Below are 16,792 nucleotides of genomic sequence, written 5' to 3'. Positions count from 1 at the left end.
CGGCAAATCCCGGAGTAATCCCTTGACCGTTAGGCCTCCTGTGTTCAAGAGAGGAGGAAACACTGAGAGCATGCCTAGGCCAACACCTATCGTCTCCACTGAAAGCGAAAGGAAGAGATGCGATGATACAGAGGTGTTTGGCAACATCCTAAGTACCTAGGAGCAAGGAGGTGGACTGCCCGAGGTAGGGGTTGTAAACCAACCACTGCCTAGGAGAAGAAGGCGGCGGTAGTGCGAATGAACCAGTGAAGGATGGAGTAGTGGTGGTGGAAGAAGTGGTGGTTGAAGAAGAAGAAAAGGAGAATGATGTTCTGGTCTCGGAGACTCAGAAGGCAACTGTCATCGTAGAAATTTATGATGAACCTCCAAGAAGAAAAGAAGAGGAAATTGCGATCAAGGAAAGAGAAGAAGAAGAGATCGCAGTCGAGGAGGCCAAGGAAGCGAAGGTTGCATTAGTGACCCCTGACATTGCGATGGAGGAGGTTGTAGGGGATGCGCAGCCAGAAGAGGCTGAGAAGGAAGATAAGAAGAGAAGGAAGCAGCCAGAAGAGGTTGAGAAGGAAGATAAGAAGAATTTTACTCTGTTTTGCAGGAGACCAAGTCACCACTTGTGCTCAAGGCTCACGAGAATACTGATCAAACATCTCTGTCACATTGTGCCTGTCAATCAACAAATGAAGAGACAATTACCACAACAACGACATAATGCGACAATCGATCCAGAGCTGTGTGCAACTGCATGCAGTAATAAGAACAAACACCGCATGTGAATCCATGATTGAAAGATGCAGCTGAGCAACGCAAAAGTGGAGGATTAAGACGTGTATAACTAACGGTTGTGCAGTATTGACAGTCTAATTTCATAACAGAAGGAATAATATCCCTCCATCTTTGGAATTACCATGACAATCAAGTGGGGACCACAAGGTCGGAGTCAAAGATCTGCACTATAAATACCCATTGATTTCAAAGAAAAAGTATGCTACGGATACAGGGTAAATGCTGCAAAACTGTTGAGAGAAAAAGCTGAGCTGAGTGATGGAGTGAAAAATCTGGGAAGAAGACGAGATAAAGCCGAGAGGTGAATCTCAGATCTAATCTACCAAACACCCCGTTGGAAACTCTGTGTAAAGATCCCTACTATCGGTAGAGCAAGCCTGAGAGGGAAGCTCTTCCTACCATCAAATCCATCCTATCCGGCAAGCATATCTCCATCGAATCAGTGCCAAGACATTGACACTTGTTTGTATCTGTTTTATCTCTTTCATCGTTGTATTTCACTTTCTCATTCTCTTTTCATTCACACCATGTATCAAACGCTTAATAGACATATTAAATGTTTTGATAGCTTTCATTTATCATTTTCTGTCTATTTCCGTTCACCCGTCAATCACTTTCTTCATGATGTCTTCTTAATTCCTTGATAAGCAATATGAATTAACCAAGTACTTAATCTGTGTTAATGATATAAAATGCGTTTAGCTAAGGCATGCTAGACGACATCTTCACCTGTGAGAGCAGAAGTGAAGATTCCATTCTGATCTATCGAGTGAAGGTTAAAAGAATGCGTTAAATAAAGCGAGTAGTACTTCCAGACATGGAATCAACCTTGCGTTCATTACGTTAGTCTCTGTTTCACCACAGACATGTGGGAGCGTGGCCGATCACTGAAAGGTGAACTCCAAGAGAAGAGCGGAACAACATTTATTTTGTCTTTCTCTTTCTATTCTGTTCATAAGACTTGCCGCCGCATTCCACGTCTTTTTACAACTTTCACAGTCAGCCTTGATCCCAGCATCTTGTAACACGAAGCATGTATCTTGTATCATCTAGCTTAGGTTTGTTGTATTTCATTTTATTATCTCATCTTTACTGCTTTACTTTATTTTATCGCAATTTATATACCTGTACAAACACATTTTTTTAAAGATTAAAAACCTGGTCGCATGTATCATGAACAAACCACAATAACCTAAATCAGTCCCTGTGTTCGACCTCAGATCACATCGAGAAACTTGCGGTGGAATTACACTTGGTTCTATCTTAAGGAAACTTGTGACAATGCATGGCATACTACGTGAACACCCATAATTAACGCATATCTAGTAGTAGTATCGCATCATTTCGAGCATAGAACATCATCAATCATACCTATCAAATACTGAGTTACACATATGCATCTGTTGTTGGCATTTGATGTATGCGATGCTCTGTACTAGACCATACATATACTACGGAAATAGTCAGTAGGCATTATTAGTCTAACCCAGGCCAATGTCACTGGACCGCATTTAAGAACATCCTCAAGTATCTTCGGAGAACGAGGGACTACATGCTCGTATATAGAACTAGGGATTTGATCCTTACTGAATACATGCATTCTGGCTTTTAGACTAATAAAGACTCTAGAAAGTCTACTTCAAGGTCAGTTCTTCCTCTTAACAGAGGAGAAGTAGTATGGTGAAGCACTAAGTAGGGGTGTATCACCGACTCCACGATGGAGGCCGAGTACGTAGCGGCTTGTGAAGCTGCTAAGAAGGCCATTTGGCTCAGAAAGTTCCTGACATATCTGAAAGTTGTTCTAGATATGTCTAGGCCCATCACCCTCTATAGTGATAATAGTGGTGCTGTGGCGAACTCCAGGGAGCCCAAGGATCACAAGCGCGACAAACATATAGAGCAAAAGTATCATCTTATCTGCGAGATAGTGCATCGAGGGGACGTGATAGTCACGAAGATCACTTCGGAGCACAACGTTGCTGACCCGTTTACGAAGGCTCTCACAGCTACAGTTTTTTAGGGTCACCTTCAGAACATGGGTCTACGGGACCACCCGCGCTAGACTAGGGCAAGTGGGAGATATTTTTGTACTTGGCCTTAGTGCCCTAGTTTATTGTTTTGTACTAGTTGATTTACACCCCACTCGCTTTAGGACAAATGAGAGATTGTTGGGGATGATGCCCTAAACTCTCGTTGGGTTCTGTAGTTTGTAAACACAGTTTTGAACAAACGCATGTGATGTAATAATATATGATATTTTCTTCACTTTTGTCTATGAACATTGGATGTTTTAATTACTTTACCACAAACCAATAAACTAAGATCCCTAGTTGTCGTTTATAACTTAAGCATGTATGTGGAGACACAAGTGCATCATTCCTTAAGTGATAACAAAAATGGTCTGTAGTATATGGAAATAAGAGGGAAACCTTATCCTTGTAACGTTACGGATGCGGCCCGCTTTGTAGAATAGTTACAAGTGTTGTGACTTGCTACAGATGGTCTGATCTTGATCATTCATATGGAGACATCCGAACAGGAGCGTCCTACACAAAGGAGTTTGTATAAGACCGAACCATGAAGTGTTATAGTCTCGTTATATAAGATCATTCATGACAGAGACTTCACTTCATTAGGATGACCATAGGTAACATAACCTCAATCCTGAGTGAGTTGGGAACTCCTGCTTTTAAGGGCGGTCCTTGATTTGCATGGGTGCGAGTGGCCAGATTGCCGACTCGAACCTACCACTTTGGGGATTCGTCTGATTGGGGAGCTGGGAACTCAGCTACACAAGATGGACTTCATTCCTTCCCCAAAGTAAGGGTAAATAGATAGATTGCTCCCTTAAGGGCTGATTCTAGGGCTTAAATAATGTGGCGCCACACACCTTCTCATGGCTCGAGAGATGTCCACTCATAGTAGGACTATGATGTATTGTTCATTTAAGGAATCAGCGGTACTTAAGGAGTTAGATGTAACTACAACGGCAAAATGGTAAATTGGGCCAGCTGTACTTACGAGCATCTGTGAGGGGTTATCATACTGTTGATTGGTTATAACCGATGGACACAGAAATATATCTATGGTGAGAAGAGTGTAGCTGTCGGTCTTTAGTGGAATGCCTGGCAGTTAACGAATGGTAGATCTCGTGGCTAAAGAGTTTAATTCGCTATTCACGTACCGTTAGAGCTTCGAGCCATAGGTCTATAAGGTTCCCTTGGTAGCTCAATGGATTCAAGTTGAGAATCAGTTTTTGAGTCAGTTTGAAGTGTTCAAATTGACAAGAGGGAGTTCGATTATATATGATATGATTGAACTGGTAAATTATATATGATATGGTTGACTTTATGTATAAGATTCATTAAATGGAGGAAAATGATATAAATATGATTTATATCTAGTAGAGGAGAAAAGACTATGGTTCATATGTTGCATTTGATGTGATATTAAACCATAGGTTAATGAATATAATATGATTATGTTTATTATTTAATTTTGACAATTATAGGATAATTGTTGCCCGGTTTTTCTCCATAACCGAATGATAATGGGAGGTTGCATTCAATTTTCATAACTGAAGGATAAAATGAAACTTGTTTTCATTTTGCAAAAGGATCAGACATTCGATCACGAGTAGTGTATACTGCCTATCACATAGCTAATCAAGAACATACACGACAGCTCAATGTTTCTAAATGATCGTATACACGCACGCGGTTTACTAAACGATCGCATAGGATTTTCTAAACGATCATTTAGCTCTTTCTAAACGATCAAGTGCCTGAGCGTCTTACTAAATGATCGTCTATATGATCGCGACCCTTTTAATAAACGATTGTGTACCTCTACCTAAACGATCAAGCATCTTCTATATGATAGACACCCGATATTCTCCCACTTGCTTGGTTGTGGTATACGATCATCTCTTCCTCCTGCCATCTACCAATCTAACAGAGCCCACAGCTCTTGGATTCTCACTCTGAGAATACCGAGGGTTCCAAGTGGTGGTGTCTGCCTTGTTTCCGAGTTCGTGAGGAGTCTGTTCGTGGGTAGATGATTTGTTGGAAAATTTGCTTGGATGATCTCAGTGAGAGTGAGAGATGCATTCCGTGACGAGAGCAAGATTTTGGTGAAGAAGGGTTCTTCAACTAGTATGTATTTCGTTCTCTTGTTGTTTAAAGTTTCAAAGCATGCCTCTAACTTGTTGTATATTGTATAACTAGTCTGTTTGATTATGAATGCGATAATTCTGTCACAATGAGTTTGGAACGATCTTGCTTCTACTCAGAGGTACTCTTTGATAAGAGTTCCTTCATAAAGATACCTTAGTATCCATTTAATTGCTTCCCAATGACATTTACCAAGATTAAACATGTATCTACTGATCAAACTTGTAGCATAGGACAGATCTTTTCTTATTCAAGTCATTATATACATTAATGATCCCATTGCCTAGGAGTAGGGAACTACCTTCATATGGTTAATGTGATCCTCATCTGTGATCTTAGGACTATTAGCAACTAAGAGTTTAAAATGAGGTGCAAGGGGAGTGCTACCAGGCTTTGCACCATCTATTTTGAACCTCTATAAAACTTTCTCATAGTAATCAACTTGACTTACATAAAGTCTGTCTTGTCTTATTTTTCTACTGATTTCAATAACAAGAATCCTTCTAGATTCCCCTAGGTCTTTCATGTCAAATTCTTTCTTTAGAAGAGCCTTGACTTGCCCTAAAACTTCTTTGAAGCTTCCAACCAACAACATGTCATATACATATAGGAGTAGATACACTTGTTCTTTGAAGCTTTTAGTGTTGGTATATACACACACCAGTCCTAGAAGCTTCTCTTAAATCCCATTTTACAGAGTACCTCATCAAATTTATCATATCAACACCTACGTGACTGCTTGAGCCTATAAATTGATTTATTTAGTAGACACACTAAGTCTTCTTCTCCTTTCTTCACATACCCTTAAGGTTGTCTCATATAGATAGTTTCATTCAACAATCCATATAAAAATGTTATCTTCACATCCAATTAGTCTAACTCAAATCCTTTTGAACAACTAAGGAGAGGAATAGCCTAATGGATGTGTGTTTTATAACAGGAGAAAAAACCTCTGTATAATCAATCTCTTCCTTTTGTGTGAACCCCTTTGCAACAAGTCTTGCCTTGAATCATGACTGTTGTACCCCTAGAATTTGTTCTTTAAACTTGTATATCCACTTACATGAAATAGGTTTGTACCCTTTAGATAAATGCACTAATTTCCAGGTTTCATTAAGGTTAAGAGACCTCATTTCATCATTCATGGTCTCAATCCGTTGTCTAGCATCAGGGCTGTTAGTTGCTTCTTCAAAACTAGTGGGTTCATTATTGCTTAGTAAAATGGCATCTTTCAAAGCAACACTAGCATAGTCAGATTCTAGATACCTTGCAGGGGCATAATGGTTCTCCTTGTCCTATCCCTTGCTAAGGAGTAGTTTTGTAGGTCTGCTTGTGTATTTTCTTGTTCACTTGACACAAAATCACTTATCTCAGTAGTGTCTTCACCTTAACTTCTAGATTTTGAGAAGAAGTAGAAGCTTCCTGTTCACTTTGAGGCACCACCTCAAACCTTGTACTATTGGTCTTAGACATAGGTGTAGGTTGTTACTGGGATAGCATGAACATCTAATTTTCTCTGAACACAACATCTCTACTGTTGATACGTCTCTTCGTAATAGGATTCCATAATTTGTATCCTTTCACTTCAGGTGTAAACCTAGAAACATGCAGTTGACAGCCCTTGGTTTCAGCTTACCTTGCCTTTGATGCACATACCCTACACTCCCAAATATCTTCAAGTGTTCCAACTTAGGAGGCTTTTCTGTCCATCTTTCTTCGAGTGTTTTTAGCTCAATAGACGTACGTGGACATCTATTTAGAGTGTAGACTGTGTAGAACACTGCCTCTGTTCAATATTTCTCAGGTAAAAGAGCATTAGACAGCTGACATCTTACTCTTTCATGCACTGTTTTATTGAGTCTTTCAGCAACTCCATTTTGTTGAGGTGTATACAATTCCATTCTCTCTGCAAAACAAGTTAAACTCTTTAACACATAACTCTAAACCATTGTCAGTTCTCAAGTGTTTAATGTGTTTAGAAGTTTGTTTTTCAATCCAGGTTTTCCATTCTTTAAATCTCCCAAACACTTCATCTTTGGTTTTTAGAAAATAAACCCAACTCTTTCTTGAATAATCATCAACAAAAGAAAGGACGTACCTTGCTCCACTTAGTGAAGGAGAGTGTGTTGGACTCCATAGATCAGAATGCACATATTCAAATATATCCTTGGTAGTATGTTGTCCTTTAGGAAAGTCTTGCCTAGTTGCCTTGCCAAGGATGCAATGTTCACAAAACTTCAAATTGTTTCCAAACCCTTTAGGAAGAATCCCCTGTTTGGAAAGAACTTGCAACCCCTTCACACTAATATGAGATAGCCTCTTGTGCCATAGCTCATCCTCTGTAGGATCTTCATCTGTAGCCATCAAGCACATCTTTAATGACATACAAGCCATTTACTTTAGTAGCCACCAACACCACCTTTGAGTCTTGGATTATCTCAAAGGTGTCACCAACTCCTCTCTATTCATAACCAATGGAGTCAAACATCCCCAATAATAGAATATTTCTCTTCAAGGTAGGAACATTTCTCTCATTTCTGATTAGCTTCACTGAACCATCTTGTAGCTTTAAGGAAACAGAGCCAACACCAACGGCCATATAAGTATTATTATTTCTCATTTAAATCAGTCTTCCATCCCACTTCTTGTACATAAAAAACAACCCTTTAGATGGTGTCATATGGAGTGAACAACTAGAATCTATAACCCAATCTTGAGTCTCCATAGAATTCTGCTCACAACACTCTTTAGTTACTGCCAAGGCATCTGAATACACAAGGGAATTCTTCCCTACAGCTGCCTCTGTCTGTTTTCCTCATTTGTTCTGTTGGTTCAGTTTTCTCTTCAAGGTATAACAGTCTTTCTTCGTGTGTCCAAGTTTATGGCAAAAATGACACTTGATTTAGGCTTGTCTCCCCCATTCTGCTTGCCCTTCCCATTGTTCTTTGTTTTCCCTTTAGAAAACAAACCTTCTCCTCCTTGTTTCTCTTTCTTGCTCATCTGTAATTCAAGTTCTCTAACTCTGATTGCTGAAATAATTTCTTCTGTAGTGATCCTTTCTCTACCATACTTCATTGTTGTTTTAATATCTTTAAACGAGTCTGGTCGAGAGTTTAGTAGGATAAAGGTCTCATTTTCTTCCCCAATGTTGTCTTCTATTGATCTAAATTCTGATGACAGTCTCTTGAATTCGTTCAAATTTTCAATGAGGGATTTTGCAGCATTTATCTTATATGTGAACAATCTTTCTCTCAAGAAAGCTTTATTAGGAAGATCTTTATTGAGATAAATCTCATTTAATTTGTTCCATAGATCATAAGCAATTTACTAGTTAACTATCTGTCTTAAAACACTATTTGTAACATTCAAAACAATAGTTCCATAGGCATTTACCTCTATTGTCTCTTTTTCTGCATCTATGATTGTTTCAGGGTACGTTGTTGGGTTTATGATGGCCAGAAATGCCTTTTTGCTATCCCAACACTGCCTTGATCTTAGCTTTCCATAATTCAAAATTTGTCTTTCCATCAAACTTTTCAATCTCAAACCTGGTTGTAGCCATTCTTGAATTTCAAGATTGACTCGTCTGAATCTTTGTATGTAAGAATTCAAATCTAGGATCAGTCTTGATTTATACTCTGAGCTCTTATACCACTTGTGGCCCTAGATTAACTATAATTCTCTTGTTTGCAGGCCCAAAATACTCAGCATAAATGATCTACCTCATTTCAAGACTCAGGGAAGACTATATCCTTTTAGCTTCAAAACTTCAATCGTTTACTTGTATGCAAGCTCAATCGTGTAGAAAATTCTCAAGGGAACTAGACGATAGTTCAATATTGTAGACGATACTAAGAAGCACTAGACGATCGTGTAGACGATAGTTGAGTGGAACTAGACGATCGTATAGACGATAGTTAAGAAACTAGACGATCGTATATATGATGTAAAGTAGATCTAGACAATCGTTTAGATGATGCAAGAGGAACAAAAACGATCGTGTAGACGATATTTAAGAAAAAGATAGACGAACGTTGAGAAAGAAAAAACACAAGAATTTAAGTGGTTTGGCCAAAGGCCTATGTCTACTGTGCAAAAAGGAAAGGTATCTTTTATTACTTCTTCTTTTAAACTTCTTTATAGAACAAATGTTCTCGCTCTCTTCTCTTTTACTATCTCATTCTTTCACCTTTTATACAGGCTCTCATTTTCAACGAAAGAAGCTCTGGCGGTTACAACAAACAAAACAGAATGAAGAAGACAACGATAAACTGCCTACTACTTCTTTTGTCTTCGGTTCTTTCTGTTACTCTCATTATAAAGGTGAAGGGAACTCACGATTTTGAGAAGTTTAAGTAAGTCTGTTTGAGGGGATTTGTTCATGAGTTACTATAGAAAGAGTCTAACAAATCAATACTATATTGTAATCACTTAACTCTACTTATAGTGAAGTTTCTTTCTGCTGGTCATATTGCCTCATAGAGCAGGTGATCTTGCACCAAATTGGATTACCAATTTACGTGTCTCATTATCTCTACTTTTATTATCTTTTGTTCAGTTTTTTTACTTGTTTATTATGTTCCAACATCTTCTTTGACTTGTGTGTATTATGCATTAGATCCATTTTAAAAATACAGTTATTTTATCAAGAAAGCTCTAAAAAAGTAGTAGTTACATATCATCGATAGAGATGCTAGTTAATTTTCTCCCTACACCTAGAACATAAATGGTAACCACATTACACCAGCCTTATTGAATAATTGTTTAACTGAATAATTTATTCAAAGCCTTCTCTATTTTTGAAGTTTCAATTTATAGGTTAGGTCTAAGTTGAATTCCCTCGACAACAAGACCGCCTCTCAAATGTTGACTCTCGACTTCTTTCAAGCACATCTCAACGACACCTTCTCCAGAATCATTAACGTAAAACTCTCCCAACTTGATCTCGACCCAATTGTCATCGTCTCCATCATCTCCATCAATGAAAACTTGATCTTTGTAGCCTTTTTCCTTGTGTAAATACACTTTTCTTTTAGATATCACAGTATTGAGTTGAACTGAGGCTTGAGATGGATGAGTGTTTAATCCATAAGCTCTGTCTGCAAACTTCACCAAAAGATATGCAAAGTAAAGTGTTTTTGAGGAAAGAAATTTGGTGTTGATTGAGCCTTTTATTTCTAGCCACCATATAGTTCTCAATTCTGCAACTTCTTCAAACCTACGTCCAAATTTGAAAAAACAAAAAATGGAGCATCAAAGAATAACTATTTTTTAAAATCTCTCTTGATGTAATTCAAAAAAATAAAAATACAAAATAAAAAGGTAAATTTTTGTTGTTTTTAACAACGTTATATTAAAATTTCAAAAAACCATTTTAAGAATAGAAAACAAATTGAAGATATTGAGTCTCCTCAAAACATTTATAATTTTCTCATGGAACTCCAAACATTTACCATTTATGCGAAAAGATTGTTCACAACTAGAATATGATGTGATATAATTAGTTATACATTGAGCTATTATATTTCACAAGTATTTAACTTTATAGAAGGGGAATTTACAAAAATAGAAAAATAAGAAAAACTATTTACATAAAATAACAAAATTTAATCGTCTTTAATAGAGATGGACAAAAATTTATCAGTGTGTACTAATGATAGAAACTGATATCCTTGATAGAGACCGATAGAAACCTATAAGTATCTGTCAGAGTCTTTTTCGCTATTTCTATAAATAGTTTAATAGAAGCTGATAGAAGTCTATCAATGTTTATCAATAATCAAAACTTATAGAAATCTATCATTAATAAATACTAATAGAAGTCTATCAACATCCATCATTATCTTTTTTATTTCTGTAAATAGTTTGACATTTTTTCTATCAATGAACATTTTTCTTTATAAAAAGTAGGTTATTAGAAACTGTTTACTAAACGAAAAATTTCCTTACAAAAATAAGTTTTCTCACTTAAAACCCTTTTATATGATAAAATTCATATAATATTTTGATAAGCTGTTAATATTTTTATAAAGATATTCTATTCTAGATCTTTTTGTACAAAAAGAAATATATTTTTATATTATTATTCTATAAAAATGTGTGAAGTAAAAGAGAAAAGTAGAGACCTTGATTTTAGAAAGGGTTGTCTATTCCAAGACCAATACAGAGGATTGTTTGACCATTGGATTTGAAGTTCCCTTGCACCTAAAATATAGCATTTCTTACCTGTCTCTTTATCTATATAGAAGATCTGCATTTTGCAAAAGGAAACATTACTTTTCTTCATCTATGTATAAAACAAATCAGGAAGAACCTAACATTAAAGGAATTCGAATCGAAGAATTGAAGAGTCAAAGTTAGTCGTTGGTGGTGACCAACAAAAAGATTTTGAGAAACACAGATACTTTTAATTATGCAAAGAATCAGTATTAGATACGGATATGTCCAAATACGTGATAGATACGTGAATTGAAATATCTGATTTTTATTTTATTTTTTTAAATTTTCAAATACGTCTATCTGTTATCAGATACGTGAAAAGGATGTGTTAGGTCAATTTTTTCTAAATTTAAGCCTAACCCACAACCTATTTTATTTAAAAGTACACTTAAATCTAGACATCCAAAATAAAGTAGATTAAAAATGACAAAACCAATAAAGAATAAGAACATAAAAGTTTTTTTAAAAAAAAATCTGAAACATAACTAAATATTCATTCTTCTCGTCTCTCTCACCATCTAAATTAGGATTCACACCCCTCCCCCCATCCTCGACTTCATTCTTCAATCTTAATCTTCTACTTCTTTCCTACCTTTGCTGGATTTTTTTTTCATGTCTTCACTCTCTTCTTGAATCTATTTCAATCTAACTATTATAACAATTAATTGGACAAAGATGCACACACACATATACGGGGTGTGCGTGCGTGCATGCATGCATGTGGGTGCGTGTGTGCATGTGTGCGTGCACGTGTGCGTATCTTAGTTTTTAAAAATTGAGGTATTGTAGTATCATATCGTATCTGTATCCTATATATGTATTCATATCTGTACTTTTTACAGTAGAATCATTGAAAATATTTGGATGATGACAGAGAGAAGAAAGAGAAGATGGAGTTTCTCGATAAATATTCAAACTTCAATAATTGATACGATTGAATTAGTTGGTAAAATTAAATTACTTAACACTCATTTGTGAAGTTTGATAGATCAAGTTGAATTGAAAATCTAACTTAATCCAACTCAAATGAATGCCCCAACACTTTGTATGCATATGTTTGGTTTGCAAGTCTGAAAAGTATAAGTTAATGTAGTCTGCCCTTTGCAGCAAAATAATAATAACAATAATAATAATAATAACAATAACAATAATAATAATAAGGTTTCAAAGGTCTAAATTTGTATAGCTAATTATAGTTGGTTTAATTTCTAGATTTGTAATGTAGGTGTTTTTAGCTTGGAGATAGAATTAAATATCAAAAGTTATGGCTTTTACCCAATATATATATATATATATATATCTTGTACTACAACAAATCAATAAATTAATAAATGTTTTCTATGAAATTTGAGTTTGACTTTCCAATTATAGAGAATATAAATCTAACTCCTAAAATAAATATCTCCTATTTAATTCTTAGATATTGTGTAAAAATAAGAAGATACTATTGTTGAACTTTAACTTATTCTAGAATTAAAAAAAAAAAAAAAAAAAAAAAAAAAAAAAAAAAAAATTAGATGCTAAAATAAATACAACTCAAACATAAATGATATGCATAATTTTATGGTAAATGAAACTATCAAGTTGTAGAAGCATTTCAAAGATCAATGATGCATCAACAAGCAATGAAACAAATATGAATTTTAAATTCATATTTGATCCACCGCCTGTTCATGCAAAAATAACCTTTTAAAAATGCTTTCTAAATCTTTTCGATTTATTTTCAAGTTTTCATGGTACATTTTATTTTTGGCTAATATGGAGAGATATTGCTACATATTGCCTATATATTTTTTAAAATTTTATAAAATAAAAAATATATATTTTTCTTTTTTCTCTCTCTCGTTTCTCCTTTGATCCATGACTACATTCTTTCTCAACTAAAATGAGAGAGGAGGACCTATTTTTCTCTCCCTCGTTTCAAATCTGATATGAGAGAGATAAAGAGATTTACATAATTTAAACATTAAAATTTCTATGAACAAAGAATGATCTGGATGGCAAAGATGGGAATGACCATTCTATTAAATTACTATTGACCCATAAACTTAAGTTGATGGTTATGATAAATTTAATTTTATCAACACATCTCATATCGGTCCTACTCATAGACACTCCTACCAACATACATGCACTTTTGATGGATCAACATAAATTCTTAAAGAAAGTGAAGTCGATCCAAAGTTTACATGCATGTAGCCCTTAATAAAAAACTATATATATAACGTTAAATGATAAAATTCAAATAACTGATAATATATATGATATTTACGTAATACTGCTATATAAATATGTAAATGTACCTTCTTGCCCCCATCAATAAGATGAGGACAACATAACTTGAAATACAAATCCTTTTTAGTATCGTAAACCACTGAAGAATCTAATCGCAACAAAATTTCCTTACAATCAAATGGAAGAAATTTCTCCCATACAACATCAGAATCAGCAATTAAGTGCATCATCTCTGAGACGGTTGACAACCGACATGCTTCTCGAGCAGAGGCGAATGAGAGAACGTGTGCAATACAATCTTGAGGTAAAAGATCTATATTCATTGATGAAGACATCAAAGAAGAAAAAGGAATGGAGATCTCTATATGGTTGAAAGTTTGAATGCAAAGAGCAAATTCATTTAATATTTATAGTTTGTTTGGTTGCTGAAAGAAAAAAAGTCAAATTGATATCGTTAAGATGACCACATTTTGGTGTCTCCTTTGCACAATATGACAACATCAATAGCAAGGATGATAACATCCAACTGTTAGGGGCAGAAATGGAATTTTATAACTTTATTTGCAAATTTTGTCCCCTCAACTTTGTCTATATCTTATTCTCCTACAATTTTAGTCCTTGAGTTTTTATTCACTTTTCATGTTAGTCCTAAAATTTCAACTTTAGTGATCGAAATGTTATATTTAGTTCCTTTTAGTAAGAAAGGTGATAAAATGTAAATATAACATGAAATTTAAAAAAATAATCTCAAACTGCCTTTACATGAAATGTTATAATTTTGAAAATATAAAGCCTAAATTATTACATAATAAAGTGTAGAGACTAAATTATTATAAAATAAAAGTACATGGGTCAAATTGTGATAAAACTAAATTGAGGAACTAAATTGTTACTTTTCTAAAAATTTATTACCAAAAGTGTTTTTTAAGCAATACAAAGTAAGGCTAACATTATTATAAAGTTTTAATATACTAGACATAGAATTTTTATAGTGGAGACTAAATATGTAATTTAATGAAAGAAGACCTAAATTTGTAATTTTAAATCTAAATGATTGAAGGAGAAAGTGGGTAACAAATTTAAGTAGATTTTATAAAAGTTAAAAAATGAAATTGAAAAAAAAAATGTGAAGAAGATTAAGGACTGAAGTTAAACTTTTAAAAATGTGTGATTTGTATATGTTGATATAAGGATTTAACATGAGAGTGTATTAATCATTTTTGGAAGAAGTAACAAGTTTGATTTAGCTATAGTAGTTTTTCATTCTTTCTCCAATTTTTTTTTTTAGGAAAACAAGAAACGAACTCTAGAATTACATCGATAGAAATAAGAGACTACTCAGAGTAAGAGAAAAAAGAAAGAAAGAAAGAAAAGCTTCCTTTTCCAATGTCTTGAAAACCAATGAATAGGGAATATTATGCCAACAACAAAAATGAGCAATAGAATATTTTTTAAAAAAAAAAAGAAAAACAAAAAAATGACAACATTTTTGTATCATATTAAATTTAAATGAATAACTAATATGCACATAGTTCAACTGACATAGTACTCGTATTATAAGATCAATAATTTGATTCTTCCATTCCACATTTTAATTATATTATCTTTTTAGTAAAAAAATTTATAAGAATCAAAGTGGAGGAGAAACTATCTACCGATTTGTAGTATAAAATGAAGTTCACATGCATTTAGATCCTTTTTATGGGTATCTTTCCTTTCTATTTTTCATTTTTTCCAACGAATATGACCCATGAAGTGACCACAACATGGGGGCAAAAGGAATCCAATATCTTTTCTATTTGTAAAAAAAAAACCTCTCTTTTCAATTGGTTTCAATCAATGATTGACAGTTATATACATCTTTCGTATAAATACCTTTTGAAATTTGGAATAAAATTTTGTGAGGCTTCCTTCTTGTTTGTTCTTACCCGAATTGATTTTCCAAACGATCTTCTTTACTATGACTTAAATATAATCTGTAAAAATTTTTTTGATTATATATTTAATTACTTGAATCTCATCTAAATTCTATAAGATATATGTATATTAGCATATACTACTTTTTTCGATCAGGTTAAGGTTCAAATTTTTCTATCCTATCTATATTCATCCCTCTTATTTTTTAAATAAAAAATAGGATCGAAAGAGAAAAAGAAAAAAAAAACTATACTATATTAAAATGGGCTATAAGGGAAAATTTTTACCTTCCCATATTGTCATTCATTTTTAAAAAAATGTCTATTATACCCTCTCACGGTTAGATACCACTTATTACTAATTCTATTTACTTACTCTTTCGTAGTGAATGTTATGATTGTGTTTTATCAACACTTCTTCATCTTGCTATATTGTCATATATTGAATCAAGATATTTACAACATGCATTGGCAAACTTTTCCTTTAAATCTCTACAAAGTAATCCTTCAAATCTGGGGCATTGGCCTTGTTTTTATCTTCAATAGTGATCGACGATGTTGTATGTCTATACATTTTGGTAATTTGTGTTATTGTGATTTGAAATTGATCAGTTTGAAATTTCTAATATAAGAACCAACTCAAATTCAATCTTTATTTCCTTGTTTTCTTTGTAGAGGCTAACTTTTCAAATTTATTTCCCTATTATTATTGTATACAGTTCTTTCTAGGAGTATTACACCATAGATTCTTCTCACTCTCAATTCCAAATCTTTCATGGTAGATTTTGCAATTCAATCCACCATCATAGATTTAGTTCATCATTTTTGTTGATTCTTAAAATTAATTAGTTCAAATTTTTTAATTTTTATTTGATTGATTATAAAATTTATGTTTGATTTAGTTGCTCAAATTTGGGTTGACCATTTTTATTAATATACATAAAATTATTTATTTTTTTGTTCAAGAAATATTAAAATTATAAAATGTTTTTGTACTTACATGGCAAAAAGCTCTTAAGGTTTTATATTTTAAGAAGAAATTATAAATTAAAATATGAGGGTAGTTTTTTTTTAATGAAGGTAGTTTCTTTCTTTTAAAAAAAATCATTTTAGTCTTATCATAGTTTTTGGTTTTTCTTATTTTTAGGTTTTTTTTAGTTCATATGTTAATGCCATACTAAAAAAAAAAACCATTGAAATCATGTATCAACAAACTAAGAAACTATAATGGCAACAGTAAATCCAAGTAGAGGAAATTAAACAAAATCTTAAAAACACTCGGGTCTAATTTATCAATATTTATTTATTTTTTCAAAAGAAATCAAGGTATATAATATTTTTCCTTTTTTTTTTCTCTTCCAAAAATCAACCATCAAAGCTCCATATTTAAAATAACAATTTAAGTTATTATGTGTCTCAATTTTATTCTAATTACGTCATTATATATTTCAATTTGATTCATCCTTCTAT

At 33.7% G+C, this 16,792-nt stretch overlaps 2 protein-coding genes across 2 annotated transcripts; both read right to left on the bottom strand.

The window, feature by feature from the left end:
- Positions 1-614: 614 nt before the first annotated feature.
- On the bottom strand, positions 615-7,551 carry LOC120072183 (uncharacterized mitochondrial protein AtMg00300-like). The gene is made up of 3 exons (XM_039024592.1): positions 7,425-7,551; positions 7,051-7,306; positions 615-660 (listed from the first exon to the last, which is right to left on the bottom strand). Exons 1-3 carry the CDS (start codon positions 7,549-7,551, stop codon positions 615-617), a joined length of 429 nt encoding a protein of 142 aa, XP_038880520.1.
- A 2,029-nt stretch (positions 7,552-9,580) lies between these two features.
- On the bottom strand, positions 9,581-13,779 carry LOC120070877 (F-box protein PP2-B10-like). The gene is made up of 3 exons (XM_039022767.1): positions 13,475-13,779; positions 11,078-11,202; positions 9,581-10,170 (listed from the first exon to the last, which is right to left on the bottom strand). The coding sequence occupies exons 1-3, from the start codon at positions 13,739-13,741 to the stop codon at positions 9,765-9,767; spliced, it is 798 nt and encodes a 265-aa protein (XP_038878695.1). The 5' UTR covers positions 13,742-13,779; the 3' UTR covers positions 9,581-9,764.
- Positions 13,780-16,792: the final 3,013 nt, after the last annotated feature.

Source organism: Benincasa hispida, chromosome 2 (assembly GCF_009727055.1).
Source record: "Benincasa hispida cultivar B227 chromosome 2, ASM972705v1, whole genome shotgun sequence".
Lineage (NCBI taxonomy): Eukaryota > Viridiplantae > Streptophyta > Magnoliopsida > Cucurbitales > Cucurbitaceae > Benincasa > Benincasa hispida.
This window is presented reverse-complemented; position numbering and strand designations above follow the sequence as displayed.

Excerpts from the sequence above, each read along its gene's own strand:
- LOC120072183 (XM_039024592.1), bottom strand. The coding sequence starts at position 7,551 with ATGGCCGTTGGTGTTGGCTCTGTTTCCTTAAAGCTACAAGATGGTTCA. Across the intron at positions 7,307-7,424 it reads GGGGATGTTTGACTCCATTG|ATGAAGATCCTACAGAGGAT; the intron begins GTTATGAATAGA and ends TGATGGCTACAG. Across the intron at positions 661-7,050 it reads CCTTCACTAAGTGGAGCAAG|GCACAATGTGACAGAGATGT; the intron begins GTACGTCCTTTC and ends GTTGATTGACAG.
- LOC120070877 (XM_039022767.1), bottom strand. The coding sequence starts at position 13,741 with ATGTCTTCATCAATGAATATAGATCTTTTACCTCAAGATTGTATTGCA. Across the intron at positions 11,203-13,474 it reads TTATTGATGGGGGCAAGAAG|ATCTTCTATATAGATAAAGA; the intron begins GTACATTTACAT and ends TGCAAAATGCAG. Across the intron at positions 10,171-11,077 it reads CAACCCTTTCTAAAATCAAG|GTTTGAAGAAGTTGCAGAAT; the intron begins GTCTCTACTTTT and ends ATTTGGACGTAG.